This window comes from Alexandromys fortis, unplaced genomic scaffold, assembly GCF_014885135.2.
Source record: "Alexandromys fortis isolate MF-2015 unplaced genomic scaffold, M_Fortis_MF-2015_v1.1 scaffold_71, whole genome shotgun sequence".
NCBI lineage: Eukaryota > Metazoa > Chordata > Mammalia > Rodentia > Cricetidae > Alexandromys > Alexandromys fortis.
In genome coordinates, this window is record NW_026067954.1 from 4,533,364 (window position 1) to 4,552,102 (window position 18,739).

General features: G+C 41.2%; 1 protein-coding gene across 6 annotated transcripts in view; it reads left to right on the top strand.

Annotated features, from left to right (window-relative positions):
* Positions 1-2,122: 2,122 nt before the first annotated feature.
* Positions 2,123-18,739, top strand: part of Pias2 (protein inhibitor of activated STAT 2) — an 88,563-nt gene continuing 71,946 nt past the window's right edge. For 3 of the 6 annotated variants that reach the window (XM_050151571.1, XM_050151576.1, XM_050151575.1), the window contains exon 1: positions 2,123-2,321. In XM_050151571.1, coding sequence (XP_050007528.1) covers positions 2,298-2,321 — 24 coding nt within the window. In that variant the 5' untranslated portion in view covers positions 2,123-2,297. Of the gene's footprint in view, positions 2,322-2,510; positions 2,783-18,330; positions 18,444-18,547; positions 18,589-18,739 lie in introns of those variants that run through there. The other 3 variants (XM_050151574.1, XM_050151572.1, XM_050151573.1) reach the window with 3 other exon arrangements.

Consider the following 18,739-nt stretch of genomic DNA (forward strand, 5'->3'; position numbering starts at 1 on the left):
GAATGGACAATATCAAAGCAAGAGAAAGAACTGGTGGGACTTGCAGGGAAAGAAAATAAATATGAGAAATCTGGAAGGGGGAAGTCTAGGAGTCCGAGAGGACTAATAAAAGAAGGAAGATTCCAGGGGCTAGCCACTCAGTTACACACCAAGTCACAGAGAAAGAAGTAAGGAAAGGTATACAGGAATAGAGAAAGGTAAAGCCCATGGGCAAAAGGTAAGACAAGATAATTTAAGTCAAGAAAAGCTGGCAAGAAAGAAGTCAAGCTAAGGCCAGTCATTAATAAGAAACAATAAGCCTCTGTGTATTTATATTTGGGAGCTGAGTCATAGCCCCCTTTCCTCCAGAGAGCCAAAAGAGTAGAAAACAACCAACAGCACTTGGGCTTTGAGGTTTCAAAAGTCCATTCCAAGCCTAGAGCCCCTATTTCCGCCTATGGATCAGGATGTACCTCTTGGCTACTGCTCCAGCATCTGCCTGCAAGGTGCCTTGCCCCCTACTACGATGATAATGGGCTAACCTTTGAAACCGTAAGCAAGCTCCCAATTAAATGCTTTATTGTATACCAGTTGTCTTGGCCATGGTGTTGCATCACAGCAATAGCCGTGCAGTGACTAAGAAGTGACTGAGACGCAGCTTTTTGTTTTTACACCTTATTCAGTCAGCTGCACACTCCAGTGACTGGAACCCCGTTATTCATGGCACACAGATCCTTTACTCAGTTTAGGCTTGGGCTCAGTTAGCTTGTGGGTAAGGATTGAAGAAGAAGCTTTGTAGGGCTTAGTTTTTTTGTTTTCCTGTGGTGGGGAATGGGAGGTCAGAGCCTAATTGTCTAGACAAGAGCTTACCACTGAGCTATGTGACCTCACCTTAAGAAGACATTTGAATTAAAATGGGCGAAGGAAGCGCTTGCTTAGTACGCAATTGAGAACTCAAGATTGCATAGAGTAGGAATTCTTTGCCCAAGGATCCACACTTGAAAATGAATGCAAATGACAAGAAGCCTTCTTAGGAGCAGTGTTAAACAGGGGCTTCCACCAGTCTTATCAATGGAATCTGAACTGTGTGTTCCAGCCAGTTGACTCTGCAATGTCACTCACTGGTTTTGTTTCTCCAGTCTCACCTTGTCCTCCAGGATGGCCTCGAATTCACAGAGATAAACCTGTCTCTGCCACCCGAGGCTACATTAACAATTCCTGGTCCTCCTCCTCCAGCCTCCCAAGAGCAGGCAGGTACCCATCTTTTTTCCCCCATTCTTTCATCATGTTTGGGAGCATCAGCAATCTCTCTTCATTTGTCCCCCAGCTATCAGAGTTTCCTGACTTTTTAACTCCATCCTGGTCCTCTGGAGCACTCTTACTTCACTTTTCTCCTAACCTCACCCTACAAATCTTTCAACTCGTTTGTTCTGGCCGTTGTTGTCATTCCCTTCAAGGTCAGTAAGAAAAAATAAAAAAGCAGCCAAGGTGAACAGTTTAAGGACAGAAATTTAAAGGTCTTATCCAGCTGGGTGTGGGGGCACCCACACTCAAAAAGAGGTTCAGGTTTATGCAGGTGGATCTCTCTGAGTTGGGGACCAGCATGTTTTACAATAGTTCCAACCTAGCCAGGGCTACACAGTGATAGCATGTCTTAGAAACAAACAACAAAAACAAACAAAAACAAAACACACAAAAAAATTCTTATCCGCGAGCACCATTATCTTAGAAAACGGCTTACCCATCACCCATATTTGGATTATCCCACCCCAGCTACTGTGGGGATGGCACTGAGGCCGCTTCCCGTGTTCTCAGACACCTTGGCAAGAGCACAGTGAGAATGAATCTTCCTGAATGTTTCGGTGAGTCCCGCCACCTCTTTTCTCCCTGCCACTGGCTCGGCCAAGGCCTTCCTCCAAGTCCGGGAAGAGCGCCGCGGTTCCGCCCGCTCCCACGAGCCTCGGTGGCGGCCAGCGTCCCTGCGTAGAGGAAAGGGGAGGAGGGGGCCGTGGAAAACGCGGGCCGGCGACGCTCAGCGGGGGACAGGCCGCCACCGGAAGCGCGTGGGGGGCGCTCGGGCGGAAGACCGCGCACAGTGGGCTGGGGGCGCCGCGAGGGGAGGGGCCTGCGCGCGCCGGGGGCGGGGCCCCGCGCAGGTCACGTGACGGGCCCGGCGGTGGTGGCGGCGCGGCGGCGGCGACGGCCGCGGCGTCTAGAGCGGCGCCCCAGTGCAGGATGTTGCAGGAGACGGCGGCGGTGTCTTTGGCGGCAGCGGGCGGAGGAGCGGCGACGGCTGAGGCGCCCGCGGGCGGGATAAAATGGCGGATTTCGAGGAGTTGAGGGTGAGCGTCGCGGCGGGAGGGGGGGAGCGGAGGCCGCAGGGCGGGCGGGCGGGGGGAGGGGAGGCGGGAGCAGCAGCGCGGCGGCGCCGCGTGCGGCCGGTTGGCGGAGCCGCATCCTCGGGCGCTGCGCAGGGAGGGACGGAGCGGGCGAGGGCGGGCGGTTGGCCCGGGGTGGCTGCCGCGCACCTGGCGGCCCAGGGCCGGAGGACTGGCTCGGCGGGGCGCGGGCGGCGACGATCGCCGGGGCTGCGTGGCCGCCGTTCACCGGTGAAGATCGCCTGCGGAAGCGTGCGGTCGCCTTTAGGAATTTTCCGCGCCCCGCCGTGGTCGAGGCAGGTCTGTCACGAGCTAAGGCCCCTTCCTCCCACCGGCGCTTCCTCGGCTTGGGGGAGAAGCGCGCTCTTTTGGGAACACCGCCTTCCGTAGTTGGCCTTAGACCGGTCACTTGGTTTGTAACCATGGTAAGGTATCTTCAGGGTCCGTGTTGTCATATAGTTCGTGCGCTCCTTTTGCTCTTGAGGAAAAACTGTTTCTTAGCCTCCGAACAAGGTCATAACTTTATTGTTGATACCTTTATAGTCGGGGTCTAAAACAGAGGCTGGAGGTTACACAGAAAAAAGATTTGTTTCCTTCCAACAGACTGATCTTCAGAGAAATCTTATTTGTAGCCAAACCAGGATTGAACCCTGAATTACGACGTCTGTGGGGTGTTTACAGATAGAAACCCTGATTGTTTTGTTTGTTTGTTTTTTAAATTGTGTTTTAAAGTGGAGACGTGTAAGTCTGGATTTGAAGTTAAATCTGCAGCCGGTTGGGGTAAATTAGCCACGGGTGATGTTTGGATTACTTTACTTCACTGGTAAACTGTTCTGCTTTGTAAGACTGTTATTTGTGGGGAAAGGATGCAGTCTGGTTGGACACCAACAAAAGAAAGAATGTGAGGGACTGCACAGCACCTGCCATTTTCCTTCTGTTTCAGAAATGAGCGACTTTTCCGGTAAAAAGCGATCCATGTTGTAGCCCCTATCAGTTTATACAGAGAACCATGGTTGTGAAGGATAATTGAACTGTACCTGTCCTGTGTTTAGTGATGCTCCTGAAACAGCCTGCCTCACTACAGTAAACCCAGCACTGGATTCATTTTGCCCCACAATATTGCCTTTTATCTTATTTTTTTAAAGATTTATTTATTTATAAATAAATATTAAAAAAAGGAATACAACATTCCTTCCATGTATGCTTGCATGCCAGAGGAGGGTACCAGATCTCATCATAGATGGTTGTGAGCCACCATGTGGTTGCTGGGAATTGAACTCAGGACCTCTGGAACGGCAGTCAGTGCTCTTAACCTCTGAGCCATCTCTTAATAACATGTTTATTTTCTCTTCCAGGGATGGGAGGTTTTTCGTTTTTTGTTTGTTTTTAATTTTGGTTTGTGGGAAGCTGTTAGAAATGTCACTGGTTAAAGTGAGAAACTAACTTTAATCATATAGGGTGGAAAGGGCATCAGGACTCAGATCAAAGTGGAACCAGGACCTTGAAAGTCGTGCAAACCAAAGCATCCCCTCTCTCTCTCTCTTTCTCTCTCTCTCTCTCTCTCTCTCTTTTCTTTTTTTGTATTTCGAGACAGGGTTTCTCTGTGTAACAACTCTGACTGTCCTGGAACTCACTCTGTAGACCAGGCTGTCCTCGAACTCACAGAGATCCACCTGCCTCTGCCTGGGATTAAAGGTGTGTGCCACCACAGCCCAGCCCCCTTTTCTCTCTCCTCCATTTTGTTTTGTGGATAAGCTTCACTTTCCCATCACTGGAATCACCTGGTGTTTGTATCTCCTTGTGCTTGGTAAAAGGTAATGTTCTTGGCTCCCTCCATTTTAGTAGAATGACTGTTGCCAGAGGTTTCTGTCCCACCTGGTCTGCAACTGTTGAGTCCCAAAGAAACACACAGAGGTCTACATTAATTATAAACTGGTTGGCCTATTAGCTCAGGCTTCTTATTCTTACATCATTCTTGTCCATGTTAGCCACATGGCTTGGTACCTTTTATCAGTGAGGCATTCTCATCTTGCTTCCTCTGTGTCAACTGCAGACTGAGTCTTCTTCCCAGAATTCTCCTGTTCTTGTCACCCCACCTCTACTTCCTTCCTGGTCCGCCTGCCTATACTTCCTGCCTGGCTACTGGCCAATTAGCATTTTATTAAAACAATACAATATAAGCGATGGGGTACATGACCATTGTCCCACAGCATTCCCCACCTTTTTTTCTAAAACAAGAACTCTGGATTTAATCTTCCTTGTTTAGTTTTTTTCCCCCAGACTGTTATCCATAACAACTTGTAACCAACACTCTAAACAAAGATAAATATCTAAAAGATATTTATTTTGGGAACGTGGGTGGAGTTTTCAGGCTACTTCCTGTTTATCAGGGGTGCCGATAATCTTATGGGGACCTAAAGAAAATTTAGAATTATTTTATTTTTTGGATTTTTTTGAGATAGGGTTTCTCCATAGCTTTTTTTTTTTTTTTAAATATTTATTTATTTATTATGTATACAATATTCTGTTCGCGTGTATGCCTGAAGGCCAGAAGAGGGCACCAGACCTCTTTACAGATGGTTGTGAGCCACCATGTGGTTGCTGGGAATTGAACTCAGGACCTTTGGAAGAGCAGGCAATGCTCTCAACCGCTGAGCCATCTCTCCAACCCTCTCCATAGCTTTTTGGTGCCTGTCCTGGAACTTGCTCTTGTAGACCAGGCTGGCCTTGAACTCTGCCTCCCGAGTGTGGGGATTAAAGGCGTGCGCCACCACCGCCTGGTGAAAATTTAGAATTATGATCATGTCCTGACTGGAATATTCTGTGAGACTTGGTCATCGCAGCCAGCAGTCTTGAAAGTGTTCTGGATGGAGAACTTAGACATCTGGGCCATCTGTTCCTGTCGGAGATTTCTCAGGGGGGGTCTTCCTTGATCAAATCTGATTTTTCTTAACCTGGAAGGAATCCACAGCCTCTCATTTTGTGTGGCAAAACCTCTTTTCCAAGTAACTTATCTTTTGACTTAAATTTTGAAGTCAAGGCATTTTCAAAATATGTATGTTAGATTAATCAGGCAGCATTTATAATCAAATGTAGTTTAGCAGCTGTTGCACCTTCCTCAACATTCAAACAATTCAAAGACAACACAATAACATACAATATCCAGACTCTGTGTATTATCCATCCTTATGTGGCTTTATTTTAAACTCAATTTTTTTTTTAAATTTTACATTTTGGCTTTTTGAGACAGGGTTTCTCTGTGTATCTTTGGAAGTCCTGGAACTCTCTATAGACCAGGCTGTCCTTGAACTCACAGTGATCTGCCTGCCTTTGCCTCCCAAGTACTGGAATTAGAGGTGTGTGCCACCACACCCAACTACTCTCTTTCCTTGTTTGCTTCCTTCTTTCTTTCTTTTCTAAGACTTCATCCTTTTTTTCTCTCCCAAGCCTACATGTATTTTTAAACACACTCCAAACTGTTTAGAGTTTTTTTTTAGTCTGAATCTATCTTTACGATATAGCTTTCTTTTTCTGAATATAGCTTTCTTTTTCTGACCACTTGAGTCTTTAAATATTTATTTATTATGGTTGTGAGCCACCATGTGGTTGCTGGGAATTGAACTCAGAACCTTTGGAAGAGCAGGCAATGCTCTTAACCACTGAGCCATCTCTCCAGCCCTCACTTGAGTCTTTAATTTGCTAAGAGATATGGCTAGGATTAAAGCCTAGACTTTGATGACTGGATCCCACCCATTCCTTATCTTTCTGAGAGTCTAGCCTAGAGGAGGTACTGGCTGGAGCCACAGCTCTTTGGAGATTCAAGGTCCCTGCCACCAAGAAACGTGCTGTCAGCTATTTATAAACACCATTTAAGTACTTTGTGGCAGAGCCTCTTAAAGAGCTGCAAGGTTTTTGCAGCTAAAGCTGAGTCAAGAAGCCTCTCTTCAATGAGACCCACTTGCCTGTAACAAGTGGCAAGAAAATGAGAAAATGCTGCTACCAAGAAGCTGTGCTTAACTGTCCTTTTGTGTTAGAATTACTTCCCAAACTCTCAGGTTTTATGTGGATGCAGTTATCCATGTTGGTGCCATTTGTTGACAAGAGATTTCTGTCCTGCCCGGTCCCTCAGCTGTTTAGTTCCACAGCAGATGACCACCAGAGACTTGGCCTCTGAGGGTTTTCAGAGGAAAGGAAGGAAGGTTGCAGGCTGAGTAGATGCTGGAAGATTATCTGCTATGTTTTTCCTTAGCTGCTTAGGGCGGACACGTTATCCTACTTCCCAGTGCAAAAAGTGATGATGATGATGATGATGATGATGATGGCACATATCCATTGTAGTATGTTCCTGTATGTGCTGAACTCTGGTTCAGATATTTCATATATACACAGTTATTCTCATAATTCTGTGAAGAAAGTAAAACATAGATTAAGTTTTTACCTAGCTCCCAGTTTGAGAGTAGAAATAATCAAATTTGAAACAGCAGTTATTTGACTGCAGAGTTCTGTTAGATTTTATTGTCCCGGTGACTTTGGGTCTAAGTGGAACTCCTAATCACTGAAATTCATAGAATAAATTAAATGATAAACACCACCATTTGGTAACATAAAAGTGGAAGGAAAACTGGAGAGCAGGCTAAAAAACAAGAGAAACATGAAGAAAAAAAAAAGAACAGGAAGAAATATGGATGACTCTCAGATGATAGTTTCTGGTCCAGTTTATATTCTGCTCATCAAAATGACAACTTATAGGACCATGCAAAATTATGGGCGTTAACTTTTTGGTTTTCTTCTTGGCAGTGGGAGATATGTTAGACTGATTTGGATACTGTAGTTTAGCTGCTGAGGATCAGTGTAGCATTAGTTGTTGCATAGGACTGATTCTGTGCCTATACTGGAAACAAAGATCTTCTTCCCTGGTGTGGTTTAGTTATACCTGTCATTACCACTTTTTAGGCTTGGTAAAGGGTTGGGGATGAGAGGTATCATTTGATAAGGTAGCTGCAGACAAGACAGTGGTAGAGCTAGTGACATATGTATGCCACAGAATATGGCAGCTCTGTGTTTTGCCTTTCAGTCCGAAGTGATTAGGAGGTTATCAGTATAGTTTTCTTCTGTTCTTCTGAGAGAATATAGTGAATCTAGAGCTTTGACTAGAGTCCTCTGAACTAGAGCCAGGGCTTTGGAATCATGGTACAGACTTGATATAGGAAATCATTCGAAGGGTTGAAGAAAGGAAAGAAGTTCTTTGAGAAGAAGAGGTGGCATGTGTAGTCAAAGGTGATTATGATAGTGTAACTTAAGAAGCTTTCATGTGCTGGGGAAATTATTTGGCTCCCTAGATGCTTACTTACTTAAAGCATCTTTGTTATAATTGAAGGGATGACCAACTGGTTTGTGAATTAACTTGTTACAAGATTGTTTTAGTTACTCTTCTATTTCTGTGAAGAGCCACCATGACCAAAGCAGCTCTTACAAAACATTTAATTAGGGCTTGCTTACAGTTGTGAGGGTAGTCCATTATTATTGTGGGAAGCAGACAGTCATAGGCTAGAGCAGTAGCTAAAATAGTGGTTTTCAACCTTCCTAATGCTGTGACCCTTTAATACAGTTCCTCATATGGTGGTGACCTCCAATCATAAAATTACTTTTGTTGCTGCTTCATAACTAATTTTGCTACTATTACAGATAATAAACATCTTATGTTTTCCAATAGTCTTAGATGACCCCTGTGAAAGCATAGTTTGAACCCCAGGTTGAGAACTGCTGAACTAAGAACTTTATATGCTGATACACAGTAGGAAGTGAGAGAGACACATGGCCCTGGCCTAGGCTTTTGAAACCTCAAAGCCCACTCCCAGCCATACACTTCTGTTGCCCACAATTCTAATTGGTTCAATAGTAAAAACCCAGAGCCAGATATTGGCAAATGCTGAAAGATCAGAGAGAGAAAGGAACAAGTCACATCCAACTCTTACATTCTAACTCCTCAGCCGAAAAGGACTGAACTGCTGTCTCCTTCTGCTTTATATTCCTTTCTCTACCCAGTCATAACATTTCTGTTTGTACAGCCCTTTAGACATCTGTGGTTAACTAGTGGCTAGCTCTGTCCTCTGATCATCAGGCAAGCTTTATTAGAGTACAAACTGGGGGCTGGAGAGATGGCTTAGTGGTTAAGAGCACTGACTGCTCTTCCAGAGGACCCAGGTTCAATTCCCAGTACCCACATGGCAGCTCACAGCTGTCTGTAATCCCAGTTCCAGGGGCCTGACAGCCATGGAAAAAAAAAAAAAAAAAAAAAAATGCACATAGAGTACAAACGGCCACCAAAGTATCATCACTTTCCCCCTTTTTTCTCTAAAATAAAAGGTTATAAGGAAAACTATATTCAGTAAGTACAATAACTACATATGGACAATAAATACATCAACAATATTTAGTCTGTTAGCAGTTGACAAATTCAGAGAAAAGACTCCTTATCTATCCTATCTTGATAAGTTCAAAAGGTTGTACCTAATTCAGTTTCTGTTCTAACTTGTATTACCAAAACTATCTTTTAGTGTCTCTCAATATTATACACTTTATATCTCTTTAATGAATTTCTTTTCTGAATCTGATAACAAAACTATAACTATAAAATCTTCAAGTCCATCAGAGACCCAAGAAAAGATATTACCTGAGTGAGCAAGAAGTATGAGCAAGAAGTGCAAGCAACTTCCAAAAAATGTGAGCTATAACAGAAATAGCTGGCTGACTGAACCGAATTTTTCTCTTTAATGTTGGAGCACCTGTCTTCTGTCTTCGGCCTAGAGGCCTAAAATCTTTGACAGACATGTCTGTGAAGCAGGACATTCTGAAGGCCTGTCCTTCCTTGTCTTGGCAAAGTTTCACAGTCTTTTCCTTTGTGTCCTGCTTGTCCAATTTAGACAGCATACTATCAGCAGTTGAGGAAAGGGCATTTTCTTACCCAGTGACTTATCACAAAGAAAGTAAATTCCTTATGGAGTATCTTTTTATGTCTGTCATCTTCTCTGAAGTAGATTGATGCTGCTAGGAGCAGACATGTCTTATTGTCATAAAAGAGAAAAGAATATGTTATTGAAACATCTTGAATGCCATCTTCTATAGATATCTGAAGTGTTTGAAGACAACCTATCTATCTAAAATATATCTCTTTGCCCTTGAAAACATACCCAATAAGACTACAAGTTTGATTGTATTGACTAACTACTAACTTGCATTTGTTTGTATTCTAATTAGTAACTTTCAAGGACTAGCAATTTTCATCAAATTGTTAAGTGAGCAGATAGGTACAATACTGTGAATACAATTAGAAATTTATGTACTGTGTGTTCTAACAAAATTAATCTCAAATTTGTATCAATATGCAAAGACCCATACCCACCCACGTAAGATATTTAAAACAAGTGTTGGTCCTTTTTTAAAAAGCAGATTCAATAATTTACACTTTTATCCTATTTCTATATTCCTCCTTTTTCTTTTCAGAGTAGACTCAATATATCTACCTTTAAGTCTATATACTCCTCTTTTTTTCTTTTTAAAACAAGAATTCTGAATCTAATCTTTTTTTGTTCATTGCTCTGGAAAGGAGTTACCTCTATGATACAGTAAATACTGAACTGTATTTGGCATGTGGCCTGCAAAAGGACCCTCAAGTTGTTTCTTGATGGCATTGGTTGATCTACATTCATTAGCCAGTTCCTGTCTTTGCCACAAATTCTGCATAATCTAGAAAGAAGGGGTATTTTGTTTGAATTATGCTTAGAAAAATCATTGTTTCTATGAATATCCTGCCCTGTTTACAGTCCCTTTTTAGGTGACTGTGTGTACCACAATTTAAACACTTGACATTTTGATTTTTCTTCAAACCTCTGGGAATGAAATAAGATCTCTTTTTTTAAGTATTATCATGGTCATGAGATTCAGTATTGATTGTATCTCAGATCTATTTTTCCAAGGGTACTGATCTTGCCTTTAACAGCCTTTTTCCCCCTTTGCATTGTGCATTAGTATTCTCAAAAGCCAGAGATTTGATTATTATTTGTCTAGCTTCTGAATTTGGTATAATTCTATTTACGGCTGAAGTCAATCTTCATAAGAAATCTGTGAAAATTTCCTTTGGGCTTTGTATAACTTTAATAAATGACTCGATTTTCTTTCCTACTAGTTCAATTCTGTCCCAAGCTTTCAAAGCTCCTGTAAGGCAAAAGTCAGGCAGTGGTCATCATATACAGATTGCCTTTGTACATCAGCATTATCTCCCTCTCCAAGAAGTTGGTCTTGGGAGATTTCCATACCTGAAGGTCTACTATATTGTTCAATGATTTTACTCCCATCTTCCCAACAGGTCCTCCATTGTAACTGAAGACCATGTTCCATAACTGTTGTAACCAAGTCCAGTCTTGAGGGATAATTCTATTACAAGCTGATCATGAGTTTAACACATGCTTCACAAAAGGTGAATGCATACCATATGAGACAGTCGCTTCTTTGAATCTCCTTAAATCTAACATTTCCATAGGATTCCATTTAACTCTTGCACAGCCTGGGGGATAACAATCTTTTGACAGTTGTTCCAGTAAGGTGACTGGATAAATTAAAGTTGGTTGTTTGAAAACCTTAGGCTGTCCTCTCTAACCTTAAAATGTAACACTGAGATTTGTTTTCCATTAGATTCTCCTGTTGAATATCTCTAATATGTGTTCTAATAGGTTTTTCTAAGGCCTGTATCTGGGCCATCATACCAACCACCTTTTTTAGAGATAAACCAAGAATTATTAAACCAACTATAAAGATTATCAAAATGATAATTAACGGCGGTGCTCCTGGAGCGTTCCAGGCCGATCTTCGGAGGTGCCCGGTTCTGAGCGGTGGCGGCGTTTCCCGGTTCTCTGATGTGTATGCCTCCTGTGCGCGGTCTGGCCTTTAGCGGTGTGGTCCTCTGCGAGGTGTGTGTTCTCGTGGTCTCAGATGGCCCCGCGAGGGGGTCGAGGCGAGCGAGAGCTGACTGACTGCAACTTGGAAAGAAGACAGCCCTGCTGGACAGGATCTGATCTGAGATTCATCGAATGGCTGCCAACAGCATTTCATTGAGAAGAGATTCCACATTTTATGCTGTACAGTTAGTTAGTTAGTTAGTTAGTTAGTTAGTTAGTTAGATAGATTAAAAGGGGCCTGTGAACTGGGGTGGGGTGTGGCTTCTCGGGTCAGGTCAGGGAGGGGCTGAGGAGTGTCCCATTGTCCTTGACAATAGGCACCAGTCAGGTGTTAATGGCAGGGCCTGCCTGAGAGTTCCTCAAAGGGAATGAATGGAGACCCTAGCTTACCTAAAAAATGCCTGACCTTGGAAAAGGACTCGCGGAAAGCAGGCACTTGAAACTGCAGTTTCACACCTTACCAGAAATCTCCCTCTCGGAAGGGAAAGTCATCGCGATATCTTACTCTTTTCCCAAGGATACCCTACCTTCGTGATCATTCTTACTGAATTAAGTCTTCCACTGTAAATAAATAAATAAATAAATAAATAAATAAATAAATAAATAAATAAATAAAATGATAATTAACATTATGTCATTATCTGTTAAATTGATTATCCCTTCACTTAATTGTTCCAATTTTAAACTAACCATTCGATTAAATTAAGCATAAGTGGAAATAAAGCAACGAAAATCTGTGGCAAAGCAAGTGGTTTATGAGGCTGTTGCAGGCATAATAGGATATGTTTGCAGTAAACTTTATTTATTTATTTATTTTGAAGTATGTGTACAGGTGTTTTATCTGAGAAGGCACCAGTTGTGCCTCTGGTGCCTAAAGAAGTCAGAAAAGTTGAACCCCTTAGGACTGGAGTTAAAGATGGTTGTGAACCACCATGTGGGTGCTAGGAATCAAACTGAGGTCCCTAGAAGAGTAACTAGTGTTCCCAGCTGCTGAGTCATCTCTTTAGTTTCCTTTCCTTTCCTTTCCTTTTTCCTTTCCTATCCTTTCTTTTTTCCTTTCCTTTCCTTTCCTTTCCTTTCCTTTCCTTTCCTTTCCTTTTTTCTTTCCTATCCTTTCCTTTCCTTTTCTTTCCTTTTTCCTTTCCTTTCCTTTCCTTTCCTTTCCTTTCCTTTCCTTTCCTTTCTCCTTTCCTTTCCTTTTTCCTTTCCTTTTTCCTTTTCTTTCCTTTTTTCTTTCCTATCCTTTCCTCTTTCCTTTCCTTTCCTTTCCTTTCCTTTCCTTTCCTTTCCTTTCCTTTCCTTTCCTTTCCTTTCCTTTCCAATTCTCTTTTGTCTTTTTCTTTTTTTCCCTTGAACAGTGCAGTAGGACAACTCTTTGCATAGCACTTACATTGTTTTACGTATTGTAAGTAATCTAAAGTATTCAGGAGGAGTTATAGGTGACATGAAAGTTTTGTTTGCAGTACTCATACATATTCTTTATGTATAGAGACTTACTGATTCTGTGTGGCTTCAGTAAACCCTCCATTATTTTAATAGAGTAAATTATAAAGGTTAAGTCACCCTGTTAATAGATATATAGTATTTAAAACATATTTAAGAATTGTAGAGATACAGATTTAATGAAATGCCATCAAAATCCCGGCATAATTTTTCAAAGACCTCGAAAGAACAGTACTCAACTTCATATGGAAAAGCAAAACACCAAGGATAGCCAAAACAATCCTGTACAACTAAAGAACTTCTGAAGGCATCACAATCCCTGACTTCAAACTCTACTACAGAGCTACAGTACTGAAAACAGCCTGGTATTGGCATCAGAACAGACAGGAGGACCAACGGAACTGAATAGAAGACCTGGATATCAATCCACACATCTCCGAACACCTGATCTTTGATAAAGAAGCAAAAAATATCAAATGGAAAAAAGAAAGCATATTTAACAAGTAGTGCTAGCATAACTGGATTTCAACATGTAGAAGAATGAAAATAGACCCATATCTACCACCATGCACAAAAATCAAGTTCAAGTGGATCAAAGACCTCAATATAAAGCCAACCACACTGAATCTTGTAGAAGAGAAAGTAGGAAATACACTTGAACGCATTGGCACAGGAGACCACTTCTTTTTTAAAATATTTATTTATTTATTATGTATATAATATTCTGTCTGTGTGTATGCCTGCAGGCCAGAAGAGGGCACCAGACCTCATTACAGATGGTTGTGAGCCACCATGTGGTTGCTGGGAATTGAACTCAGGACCTTTGGAAGAGCAGGCAATGCTCTTAACCTCTGAGCCATCTCTCCAGCCCCTAGGAGACCACTTCCTAAATATAACCCCAGCAGCACACACACTGAGAGAAACAATAAGTGGGACCTCCTGAAACTGAAAAGCTTCTGTAAAGCAAAGGACACGGTCAGCAAGACAAAACGACAGCCTACAGAATGGGAAAAGATCTTCACTAGCCCCACATCAGACAGAGGGCTGATCTCCAAAATAAACAAAGAACTCAAAAATTGGACACCAAGAGATCGCATAATCCAATAAAAAAATATGGAGTACAGACCTAAATAGAGAACTCCCAACAGAGGAATCTAAAATGGCTGAAAGACACTTAAGTCACCCTAGTCATCACAGAAATGCAAATCAGAACAACTCTGAGATTACATTTTACACCTGTAAGAATGGCCAAAATCAAAAACACTGATCACCACTTATGCTGGAGAGGTTGTGGGAAAAGAGAACACTTCTGCGTTGCTGGTGGGAGTGCAATCTGGTACAACCCCTTTGAATATCAGTGTGGTAATTTCTCAGAAAATTAGGAAACAACCTTCCTCAAGACCCAGCAATACCCCTTTTGGGTATATATTCAAAGGATGCTCCAATCGTGTCACAAGGACATGTGCTCAGCTATGTTCATAGCAGCTTTGTTTGTCATAGCCAGAACCTGGAAACAACCTAAATGCTCCTCGATTGAAGAATAAGGAAAATGTGGTACATTTACACAGCAGAAAAAAATAATAACAGCTTGAATTTTGCAGGAAAATGGATGGAGCTAGAAAACATTATTTTGAGTGAGGTAACCCAGACACAGAAAAAGAATTATCACATGTACTCACTCATAGGTATTTTTTTTCCATAGGTATTTTTTAAACATAAAGCAAAGAAAGCCAGCCTACAAACCACAATCCCAGAGAATTTAGACAACAATGTGGACACTAAGAGAGACTTACATAGATCTAATCTACATGGGAAGTAGAAAGTAGAAAAAGACAAGATCTCCTGAGTAAATTGGGAGCATGGGGACCTTGGGGGAGGATTGAAGGGGGAGGAGAGAGGCAGGAAGGGGAGCAGAGAAAAATGTAGAGCTCAATAAATATCAATTAAAAAAAACAATTGTAGAAAGAAAATCAATTTTCTCCAGTGGAGTGTCACTGGGTCTACCACCCACATTAGATCTCATATTCAGAAGTAGTTGACCAATGCAAAATGGGTTTTTTAAAAAAATTTAATTGAAAACCACATAAATTAGGTTGGTAGAGAGTTGGAGAGGGATTTGGGAGGATTTATGAGAAGGGAAAGAATTTGATCATAATATATTATATATAAAATAAAAAATTTCTCCGGCCGGGAGTGGTGCATGCCTTTAATCCAGCACTCGGGAGGCAGAGGCCTGTGGATTTGTGTGAATTCAAGGCCAGTCTTGTTTACTGAGTGAGTTCTAGGACAGAATCTAAAGCTACAGAGAAGCCCTGTCTTGAAAAAAAAAATTAAAATTTTGATTGGAAGACTCATTATTTAAAAGTGTGTACTGTTCTCCTCCAGGTGACCCAAGTTGGTTCTTAACACTAATGTGAGGCAGATCACAACCACATGTAAGTTCAGCTCCAGGGGATCTGAAACCTCTGGTCTTTATGCGCACCTGCACTCATATTCATATATCCCCCTCATAGACAAACACATAATTAAAAATATTTGAAAGTTTTTTTTAAAGAATTAAAAACCTATGCTACCTTTATACTTTCTGTATGTTCTATAATCAAGTAAATGCATTTAATAAACTTAACTTACTGAGTATCATAGCTTAGCAACTCAGTCCTTACTGTTCCCATTCATAATTGAGCGAATGTCTAGAAGCTTCATCTCAATGCTCGCTTGGCATATCTCTTTCTCTGTCTGTCTGTCTGTCTGTCTGTCTGTCTGTCTGTCTCTAGAGCTCTTTCTGAGGAAAGATCTTGCTGTGTAGACCAAGATGACCTCAAACTTACAGGTCCTCCTGCCTCTTCAGTGTTGAAGTTAAAGAAAGGTGTGTGCCACCATATGTGACCTGCTTGACTTCGCAACCTCTCTATTTCCCATTCTCTGGGGAAAAGTCCAAAGATTCAACGTTGTAGACTCCTTTGTTTTAGAATTTGGTCTCTGGCCTTGCTGCCTTTGTGGTAGGTACTTTATGCATTCATACAGATGTGTGAAAATACATTCATTCATTTGTCTCTCTGGAGGGGAGGATTGATCTTGAAACAGTATGGTCAATCACTGAAGTATACAGATTGTAAAAGTCTTCTGTTTCCTGTTGTAGCCGCCATTGGGCCTCAGCAAGGGCCACAATTTGAGGAAGAACAAAGTTAATTCTGGATCACCTGGAATAAGTTCAGCAGCTTCAATATGTAAAACAATTCTGTATATTGAAAGTCAATAACTGTATTAAAAGGTTCTGGAAAGTTTAATAACACCATGAGAATGGCATATAATTCTGATTTCTTAACCAAATCAAGAAAAGAAGCCACTTTTCTTAATTTTCCTTACTCATAACCTGCCTTTCCTTTTTTATTTGCATCAGTATAGAGTGTAGGGGCTCCAGAAATTGATGTTACCATTACTATATGAGGGAGAATCCAATTGGTTCTTTTTATAAACTGAAGTTTCTTGCTTTTGAGATGTTTGTTGCTAATTTCTCCCTAGAAATTACTGCAAGCTCTTTGCCAATATTCCTTTTTTTGCACATAATGAGGCAATTTCAGCATTGATTAAAGGTACTACACTTTCTGCTGGGCCTATTTCTGCTCTTTGTTAAAGTCTCAATTTTCTTTTCAGAATAGAAACCATTTTTTTAAACAGATTTTTAAGTTTTTACTCTATGTGATAAATATCCATTTTAAGATATCATCTTTTCTCTACATAGGAATTGCTACAGGAGAATGAGTAGAAGGTAAAGTAATCAATGCAGACAAGCTCTGGATCTGCACAGCCTTTGTTTTTTTCTACTGGAGCCAATTCTCTGAGTTTCAGTTGGTAGTTTTCTTGGACTGTTTAAGTCCTTATCACCATGTAAAGTTTGAAGTAAATGACTTAGTTCTTGAGTTATAAATCCAGTTGTGGGCCATAGCCAGTTAATATNTGCCTGCAGGCCAGAAGAGGGCACCAGACCCCATTACAGATGGTTGTGAGCCACCATGTGGTTGCTGGGAATTGAACTCAGGACCTTTGGAAGAAGAGCAGGTAATGCTCTTAACCTCTGAGCCATCTCTCCAGGCCCCTCTTTCAGCAATTTTTGAAAATTAATGAGTTCGTAATTGATTTCTTCTGATTTGTACTTTCCGTGGTTGAATTTTATGTAAATCTACCTTATATCTTAAATAATAGGATCTCTTGTATTTTTTTCAGGAGCAATTTATAATCCCCAACAAGGTAAAATTCTTTTCACTCATTCAGAAATTGTTTCTAAAATTACCTGTTTCTGAATCAGCCAGTAAGATAGCATCCATACAGTGTAGATTGAATAAACTGTTCACAAATTAGTTCTAACAGTTATTGTATAAAATATTGAAATAAATTGGGGGTGTTTAATATTCCTTGTGGAAGAATCTTCGAATGGTACCTTTTAATAGGCTGGGAACCATTATAAGTAGACACTTTGAAAGGCAAACTTTTCTATCCTGTTCTTGTGAAGGTATAGTAATAAAACAGTCTTTAAAATCAATCACTGTTGTAGTCCATCCCTTAGGTAATAAAGAAGGCAAGGGAATTCCAGGCTGTAGAGAGCACATTGGCTCAATCACCTTATTTATGGCTCTTAAATTTGTTAACATTCTTCATTTTCCAGATTTGTTTTTAGTAACAAATATAGGAGAAATCCAAGGACTGGTTGATTCTTTAATATGTTGAACATTTAACTGCTCCTGTATGAGCTGTTCTAATGCTTGTAATTTCTTTGAGGTCAAAGGCTATTGTTCTTCCTACATGGGTTTTTCAGTTAACCATTTGAAAGACCAGCAGCTGTTATGCCCTGCTCATGTACATCCTTGATAATCCCTTTTACTATTTTTATCAGAAGCACATGTTAGTTTATGGTTTGTTTCTGCGATTAGAGGAATGTTTATCTGTCTTTTCCATTGCTGTAAAAATCATGTCCTTCTCCCCCACAATCCATTGCGATGTTAGCAACATGTGGTTTTAATTTTGCTATTTGTCCTTCTGGCCCTATACACTCAATCCATCTTGCATTTTTTTTTTTTACCTGAGATAAAGTTGCAATCCCTGGAAGCTGAACATTTACCTTCTGAAGAGGCCAAACTAAGATTTTGTTTAAATGATTGTTGTTTTTACTCTTCAGTCTACCAAACCCTCAATTTCAATACCATTTATTTGTATTGTTAGCTTTGGTCTTTGATCATTTATGGAAGTTTATCAAAATATTTGTTTTATGATCTCTCTTGAAAGTTTTTAATCTATTGAAGCTGTTCTTTCATACAGAGCAGTATGATTTTTAATAACAGGCATTAAATCCAATAGGAACAAAAAGGTCTCAAGAGCAGACAGAAGAATCAGAGACATTCTCTACTTCTACCTTCAGGGGCCTCATAAAATATCAAGCTAACAACCATATCATATATGCAGAGTATTTAGCACTGACCTGTGGGCCCCTACGAGCCATACTTAGTTGAAGTCTGTGGGCCATGTTCTGTTATCCTTGACCCCTCTGGCTCCTACATTTCTTCCTCTCCCTCTTCCACAGGATTCCCCCCCCCCCCGAGCACGAAGGGGAAGGACCTGATGGAGATCTTCAGTTTGGGCTCTCTCTCCTAATTTGGCTGTGGGTCTCTGCATCTGCTTCCATCAGCTGCCAGAGGTAGTCTCCTTAATGTCGATTGGGCTAGGCACTGATCTATGAGTATATAAGGATATTGTTAGGAATCATTCTATTGATTTTTTTTTCTTTCTCCTTCATCATAGGTCTCTGGGCTATATCCAGCCTCCCATTTCTGGTCATCCAGGTAGTGTTGGGCATGGGCTTTTTCTTGTGTGGGCAGTTAGAGCAGTTATTGGCTGACCATTCCCCAATGTTCTGTGTGTCTATTTTCCCAGTACATCTTGTAGGCGGGATAGATTTTTGAAGTATTTTTTTTTTTTTTTTTTTTGGTTTTT